Below are 19,271 nucleotides of genomic sequence, written 5' to 3'. Positions count from 1 at the left end.
CCATAAAGGAAAAGTGATAGATTTATCTAAATAAAAATTTTAAATGGTGGTATCAGTATTTTAAATGCACTAACATTTTGACAGCTATGTCCTCACTAGAAATTTACATTAAAGAAATATTTGTGTAAGTTTGCAAAGGTATGTACCCAAACAATGCAGCATTATTTGTAAGAGCAAAATTCTTTAGATAAGTGATATATAAAATTAGGGTCCATTATATGACAGAACATGATGAGGCCAGGTAAAAGGAGAGATCGGGAATGGAGAGGAGAGGTTCCCTTTGTGTAACACATGTACACCCATATCGTCACATTATTCAACCTTATGCAAAGACTACATCATTATCATCTAAGTCAAAAGGAGTTACCTTGGTGGAAAGATTAGGATACATTCTTTTCCTTCTTTGTAATTCTCTTAGAAATTTAAAGTTTCCCAATGTTCCCATCCTCCCCCCAAAAAACAAAAGATAATTTTTGTAAGTATGTATTTATTTTCTTAAAATGTTCATGATTATTTGTTTGATAATTTAAACATTCCAAAATTATATAAAATTGTGTTTTTTAGAAATATCTGGCAAGACAGTAAATGCTGTAAAATATTGCAATTAATGATTGAATTACTTTACATATAAAAGAAGTTATGAATTTCAGTTGAAAGAAAAACTGCACTTTTAGGAAATCATTCTATTATACATATAAATTTACAGTTTTCACTTTTATAATCTTTTCATTTAAAATTGTTTCCCCAAAAACTATATTCCAGCATAAGACAGACAAGTATCTAATAAGTAATTAGTATGTACACAGGTAGGCTGTGAAAAATTAACCACAACTATAATATATTCTGTTCCAAAGCTGAAAACATTTCCTTTTAGAAAGCATTTTAACATTTCTTCTCATCATCCACAAAGCAGCAATAATATTTAAATTAAAAATGGCAAATCCAATGATATGTAATCATAAACAGTCCCTTAAGAAACACATCTGAAAGTCATTATTCCTTAAAATATTTACACTGTTTAAATTACATGAGAGCAACAATGTCTTGATCTATTTTAGTTGAACAAATTAATAAGAATCTCTAAATTGCTCCCCACCCAAAATGTTATTCATCTTTAGTAAAGGAGACTTTATCCTTGGGCTTATTCAGCATCTTTATATCATCCAACAGTTTTCTGGGTGTTAAAATATGCGTGGATCCTGGAAGAGGAAAAGATAAATCTTCAGAGGCCAGCAGTCAAATCAATTTTCCCTGGCTAACTATATTGCCTTGTCCTTCAAATATACAAAGTACAGTAGCTTGGGGCAGCTTAACAAAATTTCTGTAGGCTGCCTTCCTAAACTACAATATTTTAATCCTTCCTCTTCACTAAGCATGCTCAGTAATCCACAAACAAGGCCCACTACTATATTTTGTACTGTAGTTACCACTTTGTACTATATATTGATATACTGAAGAGCAAAATCGGAGGTTAGCCTGTCCCCCTGACAGAACAGCAAGAGTCACTGTGAATTCAGTCACAGAGAACTGTTAAGCAGAACCACAGAACGAAGCTTGATGTACAAATGCGGCATCTCCACACGTCAGGAGAGTCTAGGTATCAGTGGCTTTGACTGAAATTCTTAAAACTAAATTCCATACAGGCTCGGCCAACGTCAGGTCCACAGCCACAAAAAGTTTCAAAATATTTCTGTAGTAGAAATAAATGTTTCAAAAAGTATTTAATCATGAAAGCAAGAAAAGGATAGGATGAAATATTTTAAAGGATATATTTAATTATATTTAAAGAATGCAATATTCCTGAAACTCATTCTCTCAAAATCAAAATTGTAATTTTAAAAAATCATCAAAAGGTCAACCAGGAAAAAACTGGTACATCAGATAAAACACACTGATTCAAAAAATATTTTTTTACACTCAACAATTTAGTTCTAAATGTAAATTACAAGATAAAGTTTTACATATATATTTTTGCATCTAAGGGTTTGTTTTAAAAAAATAGACAAAAGGAAAACACAAGTCTTACCAATAATAACTTCACAGGACTTATGTGCCTGAGAAACTTCATAAGCACAACGCATTTCAGAGTACGTAATCCCTCCAATCACAAAAACAATCAGCTTAGATCCATTTTTTCGATCCTCTAAATAATTAGTTCTGGGTTTCTGCCGAGCACTAAAAAAATAAACACGAACACGTTAAAAATATTTCCAAAGCCATACTGTTTGTAGTCTTTAAAAGAGCCTAACTCAGGCAAACTCAAATTTGGCACCAACTGCACTGATTTTCGGAGAAGGCAATGGCACCCCACTCCAGTACTCTTGCCTGGAAAATCCCATGGATGGAGGAGCCTGGTGGGCCGCAGTCCATGGGGTCGCTAAGAGTTGGACACGACTGAGCGACTTCACTTTCACTTTTCACTTTCATGAATTGGAGAAGGAAATGGCAACCCACTCCAGTGTTCTTGCCTGGAGAATCCCAGGGACAGGGGAGCCTGGTGGGCTGCCGTCTATGGGGTCGCACAGAGTCGGACACGACAGAAGCGACTTAGCAGCAGCAGCAGCAGCAGCAGCACTGATTTTAAGAAAATGACTTAACTATGGTATGACTGGAGCACCACGAGCTAGGCAGGAGAGCCCAAGTTCAATTTTGATCTGAGAGAGTTTGGACAAATGACTCATAATCTAGCTTAGCATGTTTACCTATAAAACGGAGCTATGTGTGTGTGTGTGCTCAGTCATGTCCAACTCTTTGCGATCCCATGCACTACATCCCACCAGGCTCCTCTATCCATGGGATTTTCCAGGCAAGAATATTAGAGTGGGTTGCCATTTCCCTCTCCAGGGGACTTCCCAACCCAGGGATCAAAGCTGTGTCTCCTGTGTCGCCAGCACTGCAGATGGATTTTTTACCTCTGAGCCATCTGGGAAGCCCCAAACAGAGCTAAGGGCCTGTCTTATTTATTTCAGATAAATACATAGTATACCTGGAAAGTCTATGACTTACTGAAGTTAAATAAAAGCAGGGCAGGTTGCATTGAGACAGTAGTAAGAGTTTTAAAGACATAGAGGAGGTGGGGAAGCCCAGGTACTGATTTGGAGCTAACGTGGTATGGCAATGTCCCTTGCTGGAACTCGCTGAAGTACTGAGATATCCAGACAGGAGATATCCAACACATCTGCACGCCTGTGTTCAATGCAGTTTTAGTCACAACAGTCAAGATATAAAAATAACCTAATGTCCATCAATGAACAAATTGACCAAAAAAAAAATTGTGTATATATATTGTAGAATATTGTTCATCCTTAAAAAAGAAGCAAATTCTTCCATCTGCAACAACATGAATAAACAGGGAGGAAATTATGCTAAGTAAAATAAGGCAGACTCAGAAAGACTGCATAATCTCACTTATATGTGGAATCTAAAACAGTCAAACTCACAGAAGCAGAGAGAAGAATGCTGGTGGTCTGGGAAGGTGGGCAGGGGAAGGGAATGAGACAGTGTTGGTCAAAAGGGCACAAAATTCAACCATGCAAGATGAGTAAGTTCTAGAGATCTAATATAGAGCGTGGAGACTATAGTTAACAAAACCACACTGTATATTTGAAATATGCTAAGAGGACAGATTTTAATTAAGTCTTCTTGCCACAAAAAAAGAAAGGAAAGAAGGAAAATGTAATTATGTGTATGTGGAGGTGATGGATATATTAACTAGCTTGTGGTGATTTCACAATGTATATGTATCAAAATCAAGCTGTATACCTTAAACATATGCAACATTATGAAATCAATTACCTCAATAATGCTGGTTAAAAAAAAGAGCAATGTGGGTTCCAATTCTGATTCTGCTTCTTTTTAATTCTGTATTATTTTTAGCAAGTTACTTAACCTCTCTCTAAACCTCAAGGGTTGTTTTCAAGATTAAATGCAATAATATACAGAAGACACTGTATGGAATACAGTGATACTGGGAAACCACTGAATAAACAGCTGTTATTTCTACCTCCTCCCCACTTAGAATGCTCTAGATCTGCACTTATCAAAATAGTAGTCACTAGCCACATGAGGCAATTTAAACTTAACTAAAATTAAAAATTCAGTTTCTCAGTCACACTAGCTACATATCAAGTGCTCAACAGTTATATATGGCTAGTGGTTATAAACAGGACAGTGAAGATAAAGGACATTCCATTATTGTAAGAAAGTTCTATTGGGTAGCACTGCTTTAAATCATAAAAATCACTATATTTGTTCCCATACCCCATGGGTAGAAATTCTGAGCTTTTATTTGAAAACTAAGTATTTTAGAATAAACATTTATGTAATCTATTAAAAATATGTCTAAATTATATATGTGTTCTAGTGAAATAAACCTTCTCCTTTTCCTAGTGTAAGAATAATATCCAATGTATTATCTTATACTCACTTTGGAAACCATATTATAGATACCTCTAAGACATACAATATAGGATATCATGGTAAACTTTTAATAATGTTCTCAGTCTAGCCTTTTGGATGGTAATTTCCATCTGCCATTGTAAGGAATGACGAGATAATAAACAACAGAAAAAGTAAAGAGATTTAGTAGCTGGTTTTGAAAGGTGAAAGAGGAACAAGACACATTCTTGGTTTCCATACAGAATAAATCAAGGACATACTAGAAGTACAACTGTGGTTTAAAAATGTCCAAAAAAGGCAAGATAAATCTAGAAAGCAAAAGAAAAACCAGTAATATTTGCTCAAAATGATTATGTGATTCGAACAATTTTTAAACTTCTGAATAGCAATTTCAGGACAACAGGATTACATTTAATGTGTTTCATATGTATGTCTAAGACACTGTAATAGTTTTATACTGTGAAAGACACATAAATGATTACATCTCTGTATCCTAGAACTCTCACTCCAGAAACCACCTAGAAGCTCCTGTTAAAATAAGAGCAAACATCTGTTTAAAAGCATAGCTGAAAGATGCACATGCAAAACCTCTCTGAAGGTAACTCTCTCTTGATCCTGGGTACTGAAATAAGCTCAGAATCCAAAACAACAAAGCACATGAGGAAATAAGCAACCGTTAAGTGTCTGCACAAATGAAAAGCAGTAAAATTAGAACCCAAAGAATGTCACATGTTGAATTTAGTAAATTTTAGTATTTATTATTTTAGTAAAAAATAGACTAAGTATGTTGAAAATGATAAAACAGAAAGCAAACAAAATAAGGACAAGGAAATCCAAGCATATCGAAAAAGAAACAAGGACAATTTCTAAAAAAAAAGAAAGAAGGAAAAGTAAAGTCGATGAACACAGAAACTAAAAAATAAATAAATACAGCTTACTCAGCAGTTTAGGTACAAATTTAAGACAGAACTAAAGAATTGAAAATTAAATCCAAAGAAAATTTTCTAAAATGAAATACAAAAAGTAAAAGAAATATTAAAACTTGAGAGATATTACAAGGCATGAAAATAATGAGATGTTTGAACAAAATAAGAATTTATAAAAGATATGAAACCTAAGATTTTAGGAAATACATTTGAATCCCAATGAAAGAAATAAAAATAAACCCTCAGGCAGACATAGAATGGCACCCCACTCCAGTACTCCTGCCTGGAAAATCCCATGGACAGAGGAGCCTGGAAGGCTGCAGTCCATGGGGTCACTGAGGGTTGGACATGACTGAGTGACTTCACTTTCACTTTTCACTTTCATGCATTGGAGAAGGAAATGGCAACCCACTCCAGTGTTCTTGCCTGCAGAATCCCAGGAACGGGGGAGCCTGGTGGGCTTCCGTCTATGGGGTCACACAGAGTCAGACACGACTGAAGTGACTTAGCAGCAGCAGCAGCAAACATAGAATAGGGAAATGTACAGAATATCAAAGACAAAAGCAACCAGAGAGAAAAGGCAAATTACCTATATAAAAGTATGAGGAAACTGACAGAAAACACCCCACCCCCATACATACACCTTCCCAAGAGCTAAAGTGGAAACCAAGAAACAGCAGAATAACACCTCAGTGTTGCATGAAGATTACCATGAGCCTAGAAATTCAAAGCTATCATATAAGAACAATAATAAAGACATTTTCAGACAGACAAAACCATAGAGACCCTACCACCAAGAGACCCACACTGAAGAAATTTCTGAAGGATACACATCAGAAAAGAATATAACTGAGCTCAAAAAAGGGGATGCAAGCAGAAGTGGTACACAACATGACTGGTTAATATGCACATACAACTAAGAAAAAGAATGCTCACCATTAATTCTGGAAATAAAAAAGACATAAGGTAAACAATAAAGAATTAAGAGAACATTTAAGGAGTGCATAGTTTGAATTAAGTTTTCTAAGGCTCCGTACTGTTCATCAAGAGGGCAAAGATACTAATCTCAGACTTTGGTGAGTCAAAGATGTGTACTATAATTCTAAATATAACTGCTATGAAAGTACAAATAAGCTATGTAACTTCTAAAATAGGAGAAAAGGGAAAAATAAACTAAATAAAAGGTCCTTAGATCAAGAGAATTACCCTAAAGAAATACTCAAACACACGTAAATGTGTGAGAATGCTCACTGCATATTGTTAGGAAGGATGCTAGTTTTGACCTAGTCTAAATTTCCATTGTGTGGAAAATACATGAATAAACTGTGATAATCATATAAGAATACACCAAACAGCAGTAAAAAAATTTATGCATGTATCAATTTGGGATAAATATCACAAGGATAATGTTGAGAGATACTTAAAAGCAAGTTGCAGGACTTCTCTGGTGATACAGTGGATAAGAATCTGCCTGCCAATGCAGGGGACATGGGTTTGATCCTTGGATTGGGAAGATCCCACATGTGCAGAGCAACTAAAGCCCATGCGCACAACTACTGAGCCCGTGCTCTCGAGCTCTTGAGCTGCAACTACTGAAACCCACATGTCACAACTGCTGAGCCTGCGTGCTGCAACTTCGGAAGCCCATGAACCTTGAGCCTGTAGCAACACGGGAAGCCCTGCAACGAGAAACCCACGTACAACAAAGAGCAGCCTCTGCTCACCAAACTAGAAAAAGCCTGTACACAGCAACGAAGACCCAGTGCAACCATAAATAAATTAATTAATTAATAAAAAAAAAAAAGTTGCAGGAAGACACAACATGACACCATTTATATTAAGATTAAAAACACAAAGATAGCTTGGGGTCATGATAGAGTAAGATGGTCAGAAGGCTGCCCACCAAGAAAACAAGTATAAACCTGGATGAAACTGTGGGGGAAAAAACCATTTCAGATCACTTGGGAAAATGAACCACAGGCAAATGACAAATTAAGAAGAATTTACTCTTTAAAAATGTTAGCTCTCTCTCTCTCTTCCTCTCTTCCTGCTTTTCTCACTTTTCTCTCCCCCTTCCTTTTTCGCTACCCTTCTCTTTCCTTTGTTTCTTTCCCTTTACCCTCTTTCTCTCTTTTTCTTCCCTCCTCCCTCTCTCTCTCTTTTTCTAACTTCCTTTCTTCCTTTCTCAATCTTGCTGCATTCCCTGATTCCTTCCTTCTCTGTTCCTCTCTCCTTTTCACTCTTTAGCTTTTTCTCTATCTTTAGATCTTTCTCTATTTTCTTTCTTTTTTTCTTTTTCACTTTTTTCTTTTTATTTTTTTCTCCCCCTTTTTTTTTTTTGGCTTGGGTGAGGCCCCCCTGAGGGGGTTTTCTGCAAGGAGCAGGCTTTGTATATTGTGTATGTTTTAAAAGCTCCTTTGTTTAAAAGAATTTTTTTTTTAAATCTTTTTCAGCCTTAGGCAATGGTCTGGGAGGCTTTGGATGTAAACTGGGGAATTCTTAGGCCCTGGGAGGTGCAAGCGGAGGTGGGGTAGTGGCCTTAAATCAGAAATTGTTGGATAAATTTTTAAAGGTTTGTGTAGAGGGGGAGGGGGCTCGTCAGGGTGCCCGGCTGCAGCGTCCTCTAAGCCCTCTCCTTCCTCCGGAGGTAGAGCACAGTCTCCCTCCTTTTCTTTGTCAATGGCAGAAAATATGATCTGCGCAGGAGGTGGAGACCCACTACCATCCACCGCTATAGCCTCTCCCATAGGCTATCCAACAGCCTCATGAAAAAAAAAAAAGAAATGTTAATATATAGGTAAGAATGGTGGTGGTGACTATGCAACCTTTTGGCCTGAGGTTACATCCAACCTGCACAGTTCTTCCAACTCAGCAAAAACTGTAGCTTTACTGACTTGAAGCTGGCTGAGAGAACCACCAATTCTACTGCCTGAGGCGGAAGACTTGATACAAGGTAGGAAGCAAAGTGAGTACAAAATCCTACAGCTTTGCTAGTGAAAGGCAGACCTGGTTTAAAGACCTGCAGCACTGGTAGCACAAACCTTGGTCCCAGGATGGGATAGGCGGCATATCAGCCAAAATTTAATGGGGAAACCCTGAGACTAAGAAAGCCAAAGAAGACAAAGTCCCCCCACATCCTTAGCGACTGCCAAATTATGCCTGTGCCAGGGTAAGCCAAAGCCCAAGGAAAAAAATAAGAAAAAAAGAAGGGGGATAGTGGGGAGAAGACTCAAGAACTGACTATGACTTGTAATGCAGTCCTTAACCCACAATCAGATTGATCAGCGGTCGATGGAAGGTTTACAGGCTTGAGGTGTCTAAATACAAGCTCTGCCAAGATAACTGGCTGACCTCTAAACTATTCAGACATAGGGCAACTACTAGGAACCAAGCTAAAAAATTAAATTTAAAATAAAAAAAGCCCTACAATGATATCAGTGGCTACACTGCAAGGGGCATTGATCCCACAGCTTAAAATCTATACAAGTTACTAAAACAAAAAACAACTTAGAGTTGCTGTTACACAAAACAGTGTCTTAAAGGCCTAATTTTCAGCCAAAAATTAGTAGATGTGTAAGAAAACAATAAAGGGTGATCCACATGCTGGAAAAAAAACCATCAACAGAAACTGACCCTAAGTGAATCCAGATGTTGGATTTAGCAGACTTCAAAGATCCTATTATAAATATGATCAAATAATTAAAGAAAATTATGCTAACAATATGTTAATCAATGGAGAATTTCAAAAGAGAAATGGAAAGTAAAAACGAAGCAAATGGAAATTCAAAAGGTGATTAGTACAATAATGAAATGAAAAATTGAGTAGATGGGCTCGATAGCAGATTTGAGATGTCAGATTAAAGAATCAAAGAACTGAAGATGGATCAATAGATATTAGCATATCTGAAGAACAGAAAGAAGAAAGGTGGAAGAAAGGTAAACAGAGCCTCAGTGACCCATAAGACAAAGTCAAATGTTCCAACATCTGGGTGATGGACTTTCAAAAGCAGATGAGGGAGAAAGAAGTGGGCAGAAAAAATTTGAAGAAACAGCAACTGAAAACCTCCGAAATTTTGATGAGAACAATTAACTTGTAAATCCAAGAAAATTCAACTAATCCCAGGAAGAACAAACACAACAAGAACTCCACTTGGGCACACAACAGTTAAACTGCTAAAAGCCAAAGACCAGTAGAAAAATCCTACAAAACAGAACTCTATATACATTGTTTAGAATACAAATATATGTAGAAAATGTATGAAGATATATAGATCAATGATAAACAGCAAATTCAAGATAGTGAAGAAGGGAGAATAATAAAAATCAGAGAGTGATATATAGGAAGCTTGAACTGTACTTAAAATGATTCATTTGTTAATCTGGGCACCAAGTATAGGGTATGCATTATAATACTCTCTACAGCTTTCTGAATGCTTCAAATATTTTCTCACCAAAAGTCATCAAAAAGGATTTTGTCATCTGCTAATGTGAAGGAAAAAAAAAAGATAAGGGGAGAAACTCTTCTCTAGTTTCATGAAAATATTTTTTATAATAAAGCACATTTTCATATTGCCTCTCTGTGTGTATGTGTGCATGTGTGTCTGTATGTCAGTCATTCAGTCGTGTCCGGCTCTTTGTGACCCCATGGACTTTTCTGTCCATGGAATTTTCCTGGCAAGAATATTGGAGTGAGTTACCATTTCCTACTCCAGGGGATCTTCCCAACCAGGGATCAAACCCAAGTCTCTTACACTGGCAGGAGGATTCTTTACCACTGTGCCACCTGGGAAGCCCCATTGCTTATCTGGATTCATTAAGACAGTTACAGTTACAGAAAAACTACCTTTTAAGTGACTACATGCTTCAAGGAGAGTTATCAATATAGGAATATCTGTGTACCATTTCAATTATTAGTCTGCAATATCACAGTGAAAATTTCACTGACTTTCATTTACAGATTTTACCTTACAGCTCCTGAGCCATTCCAGACTGCTGGGCACTGGGAACAATATGGCCACTCTTTTGAATCTAATCTGTTATCAATGGCATCCTAGGGAAGATAAGAAATCCATCAAGAAGATACTATAAACTCCAATATTTTGTTTTACATAAAACTCAAAACTTGTATTTACAATTAAAGACCACAAGGGTACATATTTAATAAAATAAGGTTAGCCCTCTTTTTGAAACTCACAAATCTTATTTGCTACAAAATTAATGCAATTATTAAACCAATATTTATTGCATGCCTACATTTCTTATTTAGAGGGTTACCACTTTGGTGTAAAAATCCCAGGTACTTTATCAGGGTCTTTATCTCGAGAATGCTAGGGGTTTGTAAATACCATCTTAACCCTGACAGACTTCTTAGGCTACCAGAGTCCAGGCCTTGCCTTTCATAGCTGAAGTCGTTCAGTCGTGTCCAACTCTTTGCGACCCCATGTACAATAGCCTACCAGGCTCCTTCGTCCATGGGATTTTCCAGGCAAGAATACTGGAGTGGGTTGCCATTTCCTCCTCCAGGAGATCTTCCCGATGCAGGGACTGAACCTCGGTCTCCTGCATTGTAGGCAGACACCTTACCGTCTGAGCCACCAGTGAAGTCTTTGCCCTTCACAGTGACGGCTTTAAAACAAAACATGCATCCTGGCCTAGGTGTATTCAAGACTATCTGATGAGATGGAAGAAGCTTTCTTTTTCATTTAAAAATGTTTCCTTCTTTTTATGGTTAACATCTTACGATATTTATGTGTATGTATATAATACACACATAGTGTTTGATCAGTACAGCATTTATATAGCTTATAAATAAATGTATAGTGTTTTAATCAGTACAGCACTTACACAGTTTATAAACAGCCACATACTGTAGCCTCCTGGTCACATTTATTATGAGAAAGTATACGTAATTAAAAGTTTGAAGACCACCGATTTAGAACACCACAACTTTAGAACATGGTTGCACAAACAGTAACAATAAGTAGGAATGGACACAAGGTCCTCCGTAGTCCTGCTGCTGCTGCTGCTAAGTCGTTTCAGTCATGTCCAACTCTGTTCGACCCCATAGACAGCAGCCCACCAGGCTCCCCCGTCCCTGGGATTCTCCAGGCAAGAACGCTGGAGTGGGTTGCCATTTCCTTCTCCAAAGCATGAAAGTGAAAAGTGAAAGTGAAGTCCCTCAGTCGTGTCCGACTCTTAGCAATCCCATGGACTGCAGCCACCAGGCTCCTCCATCCATGGGATTTTCCAGGCAAGAGTACTGAAGTGGGGTACCATCGCCTTCTCTGTCCATAGTCCTAGAGTATTTCAATAAGACTGCAAGATGTGAAGCATCAAAGCTTCAGGAGAACCCCAAAGGCCTTAGGTTGCTACTGAGGTAAAGTGGAGTTTTTGAATTTAACATGTAAATCCTTGTTAAAAGGTTTGAGAAGGTCAATTCTTATTTTTAAAATACTATCAATAGCAAAGAAAAACTCCTTAGTTCCACATTCTTGTTACAGATCAGGAAAAAAAAAAAAAATCTTACATTGTAGGGAAAAAAGTCTAAACTCTGAAATCTTCATCTTAAATCAAGCATGTGTAAATGACATAGAATTAGTCAAGCAAAACAGAAAAATCATGGGATAAACTGTACACAATTTCCAAAGGAAAGTAGAAATTAATGTTTAATAAGTTAAAGGCAAATTGGAATAAATAGAACTATCTGATTATGACTTTATTGAGCTCATAATGCAATTATTAGTTCATTTTCTAATTTCCTATAATTGAAAATTATTTTCTAAAAGCAAACAGTACTAAAAGAATCAGGCATCTGTCGATTATAAAAGCAAACGATAGTGAGGTTTACATTTTAATCACAAATCCATTTCTAAGAATATTGGAATTTAACACTCTAATAGTGATCACAAAAAATGTTATTTTGTTGAACTTTCATTCAACTAAATTATTCATATTTCTGCTACATAGTAATTTCAAACAACAGAGTCTTTTTCATAAAGCATGCCTGTGCTTATATTTTTAAATTTATTTTGAGGCAATTAGTGGTATGAATTGGCAGTCTTTAAGGGAGAACTTTCAAAAGCTTCCTCTCCTCCCTTGATATCAGATACAGCCTTCTTTTGTGAACCCTCTCAGTACTGCAGATAATTCCTGACCCAAAGATATGCTCAAACTGACAGATAAATGGACAGAGAGTAAAAAATATTCTACAAAGGGCAGAGTATAAATAAAATTTAATGAATTTTACCTCCAAAATATCTTTGATGAAAGGTGTCCATCTAGACAGTTGAAAAGTTTCTTCTGCAGACCGATCCTTTCTTGATGGTTTGCCTTGTTGAGACTAATATAATTAGAGGAAAAAAACTAAAGATCAGTGATTTTATTTAGTGATACTCTTTATCTTTTCTATCAAGATGTTTAATTTACAACAAATACTATGTTGTATTTGACTTAAAACTAAGAGTGGAAAAGTCCACTAAAAATATCTGAATAGGTGTAGTCACATAACTTCACAGTATTTCTGTACATTAATGATAAAATTTATGATAGTATCAGAAAGTGTGTTTTCTCCAAAATGCTTATATAAAACTTGATGGGAAAGAGTAAGATTCTACAGACTTCTTCAAATTTTGCTATAAATAAATCATAGAAAGAAAAGCATAAATAGCAAATTACAACGGAAGCTAAAAGATATAAATTCACTAGAAAAATGTATTTGTCCAAATTACTCATACATGGAAAAGAAAAGAAAAATTTTAATATTTTATTTACCAAATCTACAAAGGAAATTAAGAAGACTGTCTACATGGATTCCCACATAAGAAAACACATTTAATGCAAACAACCATGCACGCACATGTATAAGTTTATACAGAATGTAAGATTTCTTACTGGAGGGACAATGGGAACACCGAGGTAGCTCCAGTTACGAATCATGTCACTCTCATTTTCTATCTTTACATTCTGGATCAATCTGTCCAAGTTTTCTTCTGTAGTTCCTTAGATAAATAAAAATGAATGCACAGTCAAATAATTGCTACCACAATCATTTCTAGGTTTAGGTACCCAAGAATAAAGCTTTTTTTTTTTAAAGAAAGCAAACATTTAAATTATATAACCTTCAATCTGCTCCCAATTCCACATTTTTCCTTTTATTTATCTTAATCAACTTTAACCACTACTTTTGATTCTACCAGGGTTTGATCCCTGGGTTGGGAAGATCCCCTGGAGAAGGGAAAAGCTACCTACTCCAGTATTCTGGCCTGGGGAATTCCATGGACTTTACAGTCTATGGGGTCGCAAAAAGACACGACTGAGCAACTTTCACTTTCACTTTTCACTTTAATTTTTCTAAGATTCTCTTATGACCAGTAGTAAACCACTTATTGTAAAGTAATTTTAGATCTGGGTACTCCTTGGAAGGAAAGTTATGACCAACCTAGATAGCATATTCAAAAGCAGAGACATTACTTTGCCAACAAAGGTCCGTCTAGTCAAGGCTATGGTTTTTCCTGTGATCATGTATGGATGTGAAAGTTGGACTGTGAAGAAAGCTGAGTGCCAAAGAATTGATGCTTTTGAACTGTGGTGTTGGAGAAGACTCTTGAGAGTCCCTTGGACTGCAAGGAGATCCAACCAGTCCATCCTAAAGGAGATCAGCCCTGGGTGTTCTTTGGAAGGAATGATGCTAAAGCTGCAACTCCAATACTTTGGCCACCTCATGTGAACAGCCGACTGATTGGAAAAGACCCTGATGCTGGGAGGGATTGGGGGCAGGAGGAGAAGGGGATGACAGAGGATGAGATGGCTGGATGGCATCACCAACTTGATGGACATGAGTGTGAGTGAACTCTGGGAGTTGGTGATGGACAGGGAGGCCTGGCGTGCTGCTATTCATGGGGTCGCCAAGAGTCAGACACGACTGAGCAACTGAACTGAACTGATCTTTATCTTAATATATTTATTAAAAAATAAACAATCTATATTACCATTAATACTGAAGATATAAAGTAGGATTGCTCTTATTTTATCATAATTATCATGATTTTTACTGAGTAGAACTGGAAGGAGTACTCGCATAGCATCTTTGACTTTCTGTCCTTCTGCATCAGTTCCAAGTGCCAGGTCCTTAATGAAAATGAAATATAGTCAGTGGTCTATGATCTAAATTCATTTTTCAGTTAAAAATATTACTAAAATTTGCCAAATTTTAATGGAAAATTGATGATATTTCATAGGAAATGTGAGCATCACTTGTAAACAATTACTGTATAAAATGTAAAAAGTCAAAACAATTCAGAAAGGAAGAAAATCATTAATCTAAACTTTTGCTAACATGGTAGACATGAGCTACATGTGGCTACTGAGCACTTGAAATGGCTCTAGTCTGAATCAAGATGTGCTGTAAGTTAAAACAACAGTTTGAAGATTTACATTTGAAAAAAAGTGTAACATATTTCAATAATTGTTTTAATACTGATTACATGTTGAAATGATAGTATTTTGGATGTACTGAGTTAAGTCAAATATATTATTAAAATTAACCACACTCATCTCATTTTACATTTTTAATGTAATGACTAGAATATTTAAAATTAAATATGACTTGCATTCTATTTCTATTAGACAGTACTGATTTGAACAGTTTTGGCATCAGAGAGGAGCCTTTAATTAAATGTGCCTACACAGTACTCTGCAGGGTGTTACCTGAAATGCTGCACCCACTGAAAAAGGCCAGTCAACAATGTTACCCTGAATTAATGCTCCAAACATTGAAATCATCCCATTCAACCAAACATGCAGATTAGGAGGGACAGCCTACTATTAACATGATACTGTATAGCTACTTGTTAGCGTTGGTAAGGAATATTGTATTAAATACCAAGTGGGTGTATCTCCTCCTAAAAGAGATTGTGTGGTTTAGGGCACTATATTGAGCAAAAAGTTAGGTTTTACCTTACAGAGTTAATTCTGGAAATCTACCTTGAATGTAGGTGTTTCTGATTCTGCACTTACCTGTTCAGTTTTGCAGAGCTTTTCTATATTAGGCTTGAACTTATTCATGCAATCTTCTGCTAAGTTAAGATGAACAACTTGCTGAAAAACAGAAAAAAATCAATTATTTAAAGCATTTTCATTTCTTTCTGTGTAACTGATAATGCTAAACTTTTGAGATGGGCCTGAAGGGAAGTATGAGCTTATGTGGGAAGGAGGTACCATGTAAATCAAGGGAAACAACTCAAGAAAGGAAAAAAAGTGGAAATTATCATGATCTAAAGGGGACACTCAATAGACCACAAAAAACAGAACGAAAGGGTTGAACTTGTATTGGGTTTACAAGTAGTGAAAAATAAAGTGAGAAAAAACCAGTGAAGTCCATAAAGTCAAGCAGAAAAAGTCTGAATTTACGTTATTGATTTTTGATTAGGGAGTAATACAATAAAAAAACATTTAAATATTATTCTGACAATGACTTCTGAGAAGGACTGAAACAGCAAAAACAAACAAAAAATAGTTTACCTGCCCACACAGCTTTAATTGCTTTAAAATTTACTAATATATAACTATTAATTCAAAGAAGCAAGTATAATAACAAGGACTTGTCAATCCAATATTGAATTTTCTTATTAAGCTGATAAAAAATAAAAGTTTCTCTGGCTGTTCAAGACAAAGATATAAAAAAGTTTTGGCTGGATTTGAACAAATATAGAGAATTCTATTGGGTAGCTTAGACATTTGGGGTATTTCTCAGACCTAAAGTAAGGGTTCAAAGGACAACTAATACCAAGTATTCCATGACACCCAATGCTAAACTTGACTACAGAACTGGGTGGACTAATAAATTAAAAATGATTTCTTATATATGATATCACTTACCTTAGTAATCTGTTTACGGAAATGAGGCATCTTTTTCATCAGCTGGGTAAGAGCACTAAGTGATGTCTAGGAAAAATCAAACATTTTAAAAAACTAACTTATGATTCAGCTATTTTATACAATAACTTTTAAATCCTATAGTTTTAAATCTTTATTAATTTACTAAATATTTGCCAATTAAAAAAAACAATTTCAAGAGGTTTCCAGTTGCAGCCATGATAAAAGTAGCTGATATAAAAATTATTCTCCCTCCATAAACAAAACCCAAATTGGACAAAATAAAAAAAGACAACAGCTTTCAAGCAAAGGATGTCTTAAAAATAGTTCAAAGTTAGGTTACTTGAGCAAAGGGAAGCACAGGAGGTGATCCCTGCACTCATCTGGCTCTTCTCTGGAACATTTTCCAAAGCACAGTAAAAGGAGGTAGAGTTCAAGTAGAAAAAAAGTCTCTCTAGGCAGAGGAAAAAGAGATCAGAGTTTGGGGCTACTGAGGTAGGGTCTGCGGTCCAGGGGTAGCATAACTCACAGATGTGTAGAGGAGATGCCTTAGGATCCCTGGCCAAACACTAAGCTGCATGTGTACAGGGTATAAGTCTTAGAGGCCTAACAGAGAATGACTGCAGAGATTTCAGATGGTCTTTACACTAAGACAGTATTGGCATTCTCTGATCCAGACAAAGTAAAGAGCTCTAAGTGAACATCCCAGACATTCAGTCCTGGAAGGACTATGTCTTTGAACTAAATGTAAAAGTGAAATACATGCAACGTAACAAAAGCCTCACATGAAATTTTCACACAATCTAGGTTATTTACCAGCAAATTAACCGACTGCCAGAACAGAACTCAGCACTCTTTGTAAACAGAACATCATCAATAGCCTCTGCAATATAGCATCCACAAGCTCCAACATACAATATATAACTGGACATGTAAAACAGGAAAAAGTGATACTCAAGTGGTAAAAACAGTCAATAAAAGCAGACTCAAAATAATCCAGATGCTGGAGTTAGCAGACAAGGAATTTAAAATAACATATTTATGTTAAAGAAAACAGGGGAAAAGATAAACTATAAATGAATGAAAAGATGGAGTATATCAGTAGAGAATCAGACTTGATTTAAAAAAATGCAATGAATGTCCCAGAACTAAATGCAATCTTTGAAATTAAAAATACAATGAATGACATACATTATTGGTGAGACTGTAAAATGGTACAGCAAACTAGTAAGTTTGGAAGTTTTCTACATGATTAAATATACATTTACTATATAATATATAACCCAGCAATCCCACTCTTATTTAAACAAGTGAATGAAAACATCCGTTCACACAAAACCTGAATGTTCACAGTGGCTTTATTTGTAATTGCCATCAACTTGGGAAAAAACCTAAATGTTCTGCAATTTGTGAACGGATAACATCCATACAATATATCCATACAGCGGAATACTACTCAGCAATAAAAATGTCGAAGCTACTGTTATATGTCACATGGATGAATGTCAAGTGCAATAGATTAAATGAAAAAGCCATATTGTTGTTTTTATTATGTTATGACGCAAATGACACTTAGCTGTCATTCTGGAAAAGGCAAAACTATAATAATAGAAAAAAAGAATAGTGGTTCTAAGGTGGAGAGGTTGCCTACCAAGTGGCAGAAGGCAATGGGGGGATATTGATGGAACCGTCCTATATCTTGGTTGCATGAGAGTACACATTTGTCAAAACTCACAGAATCATACACTATAAAGGGGAACTTTACTTTCTAACTCAGTTTAAAAAAGCACTAGTCAAAATAAAGCAGGTATGGCTATATTAAAATCAGACAAAGTAGAGTTTAAGGCAAGGAATACTGCAAATGAAAACTACAATGACATTTTATACTGATAAAAGATAAATTCAATAGAAAGAAAACTATCTTAAATTTATAAAGAGTCTAATTAAACAAGGCTGCATCAGTTGATATAGCTTTGAGAGTTGATAAGATTATTAAAATACACTACTTCAACCATACATTATACCATTCCTGGTAACTGATATAAAAAACAGATAAAAAATTTGTAAAGAGATAGAATATTTGAATAACATGATGAATCAACTTGGCTTAATTAACATTCACGGAATTTGTATTCTTTTCAAGTACACATAGGGTATTTACCACAACAGATCATATGATAGGTCACAAGCCAAGCCTGAACAAATTTCAAAGGACTAAACTCATACAGACTTCATTCTCTGACCACTATATAATTAAATTACAACTCAGTAACAGTAAGATAAGTAGAAAACTCACAAACTCCTTGAAATTAAAAAAAAAAATTCCTATATAACACATGAGTCAAAGAAGAAATTATAATAAGAAAATATTCTGAGCTAAATGGAAGTAAAAATAGGTTATTCCAAAACTTGGGAAATGCAGCTACATAATGTTAAGAAGGAAATAACTAAATATATATAGGAGAGAAAAAAGTCAAAAATCAATGTTCTTAACATCCGACTCAGGAAGTTAGAAAAAGAAAAACAAGCCAAAGAAAGTTGAAATCAATTCAATATAAAACTAACATACAAAAGAAAAATCAGCAAAGCCAAAAGTTGGTTCTTCGAAATACTAATAATTTATAAATAGGGGATGTTAATAGTAAAGAAACTAAAACACAAATCAACAAAATTAGGATTAAATAGAACATAGGTACAGGTTCTATAGACACTGAGAAGATAAGAGGATATTTGAAAATGTAGATGTAGTAGACAAATCCCTTAAAAATGCAGTATCCCAAAAGTGATATAAGAAAAAATTAAAATCTGAAGAGCTCTGTACCTATTAAAGACCTTATAATTAGACTTCCACATAAAGAAAACTCCATGCCCAGACTGCTTCAGTTGTGAAGTCTTTCAAGCAATGGTGGGACAAGTAACGACCACGTTACACAAACACTTCCAGAGAATAATGTGACAGGGAAAGCATTACAATTCATTTTAGACCAATATAATTTTGCCACCAAAACTGCCTAGAACATTACCACAAGAATAAAAAGAATTATTGCTCATAAACCTAGAAATACTATTGCTCAT

General features: G+C 35.6%; 1 protein-coding gene across 3 annotated transcripts in view; it reads right to left on the bottom strand.

Annotated features, from left to right (window-relative positions):
• Positions 1-470: 470 nt before the first annotated feature.
• The window catches only part of STXBP3 (syntaxin binding protein 3), a 54,159-nt gene continuing 35,358 nt past the window's right edge, over positions 471-19,271 (bottom strand). For 2 of the 3 annotated variants that reach the window (XM_086391569.1, XM_086391570.1), the window contains exons 12-19: positions 16,200-16,265; positions 15,339-15,419; positions 14,312-14,450; positions 13,215-13,321; positions 12,571-12,663; positions 10,289-10,374; positions 2,027-2,175; positions 471-1,199 (exon numbers count right to left, since the gene is read on the bottom strand). In XM_086391569.1, coding sequence (XP_086247695.1) covers positions 1,105-1,199; positions 2,027-2,175; positions 10,289-10,374; positions 12,571-12,663; positions 13,215-13,321; positions 14,312-14,450; positions 15,339-15,419; positions 16,200-16,265 — 816 coding nt within the window. In that variant the 3' untranslated portion in view covers positions 471-1,104. The remainder of the gene's footprint in view (positions 1,200-2,026; positions 2,176-10,288; positions 10,375-12,570; positions 12,664-13,214; positions 13,322-14,311; positions 14,451-15,338; positions 15,420-16,199; positions 16,266-19,271) is intronic. The other variant, XR_015160599.1, reaches the window with a different exon arrangement.

Source organism: Bos grunniens, chromosome 3 (assembly GCF_055505025.1).
Source record: "Bos grunniens cultivar Pamir isolate PY7600 chromosome 3, Bosgru_T2T1.0, whole genome shotgun sequence".
In the NCBI taxonomy this organism is placed as follows: Eukaryota; Metazoa; Chordata; class Mammalia; order Artiodactyla; family Bovidae; genus Bos; species Bos grunniens.
Note: the sequence above shows the minus strand (reverse complement) of the source record. Positions and strands in the feature narration are given on the sequence as shown.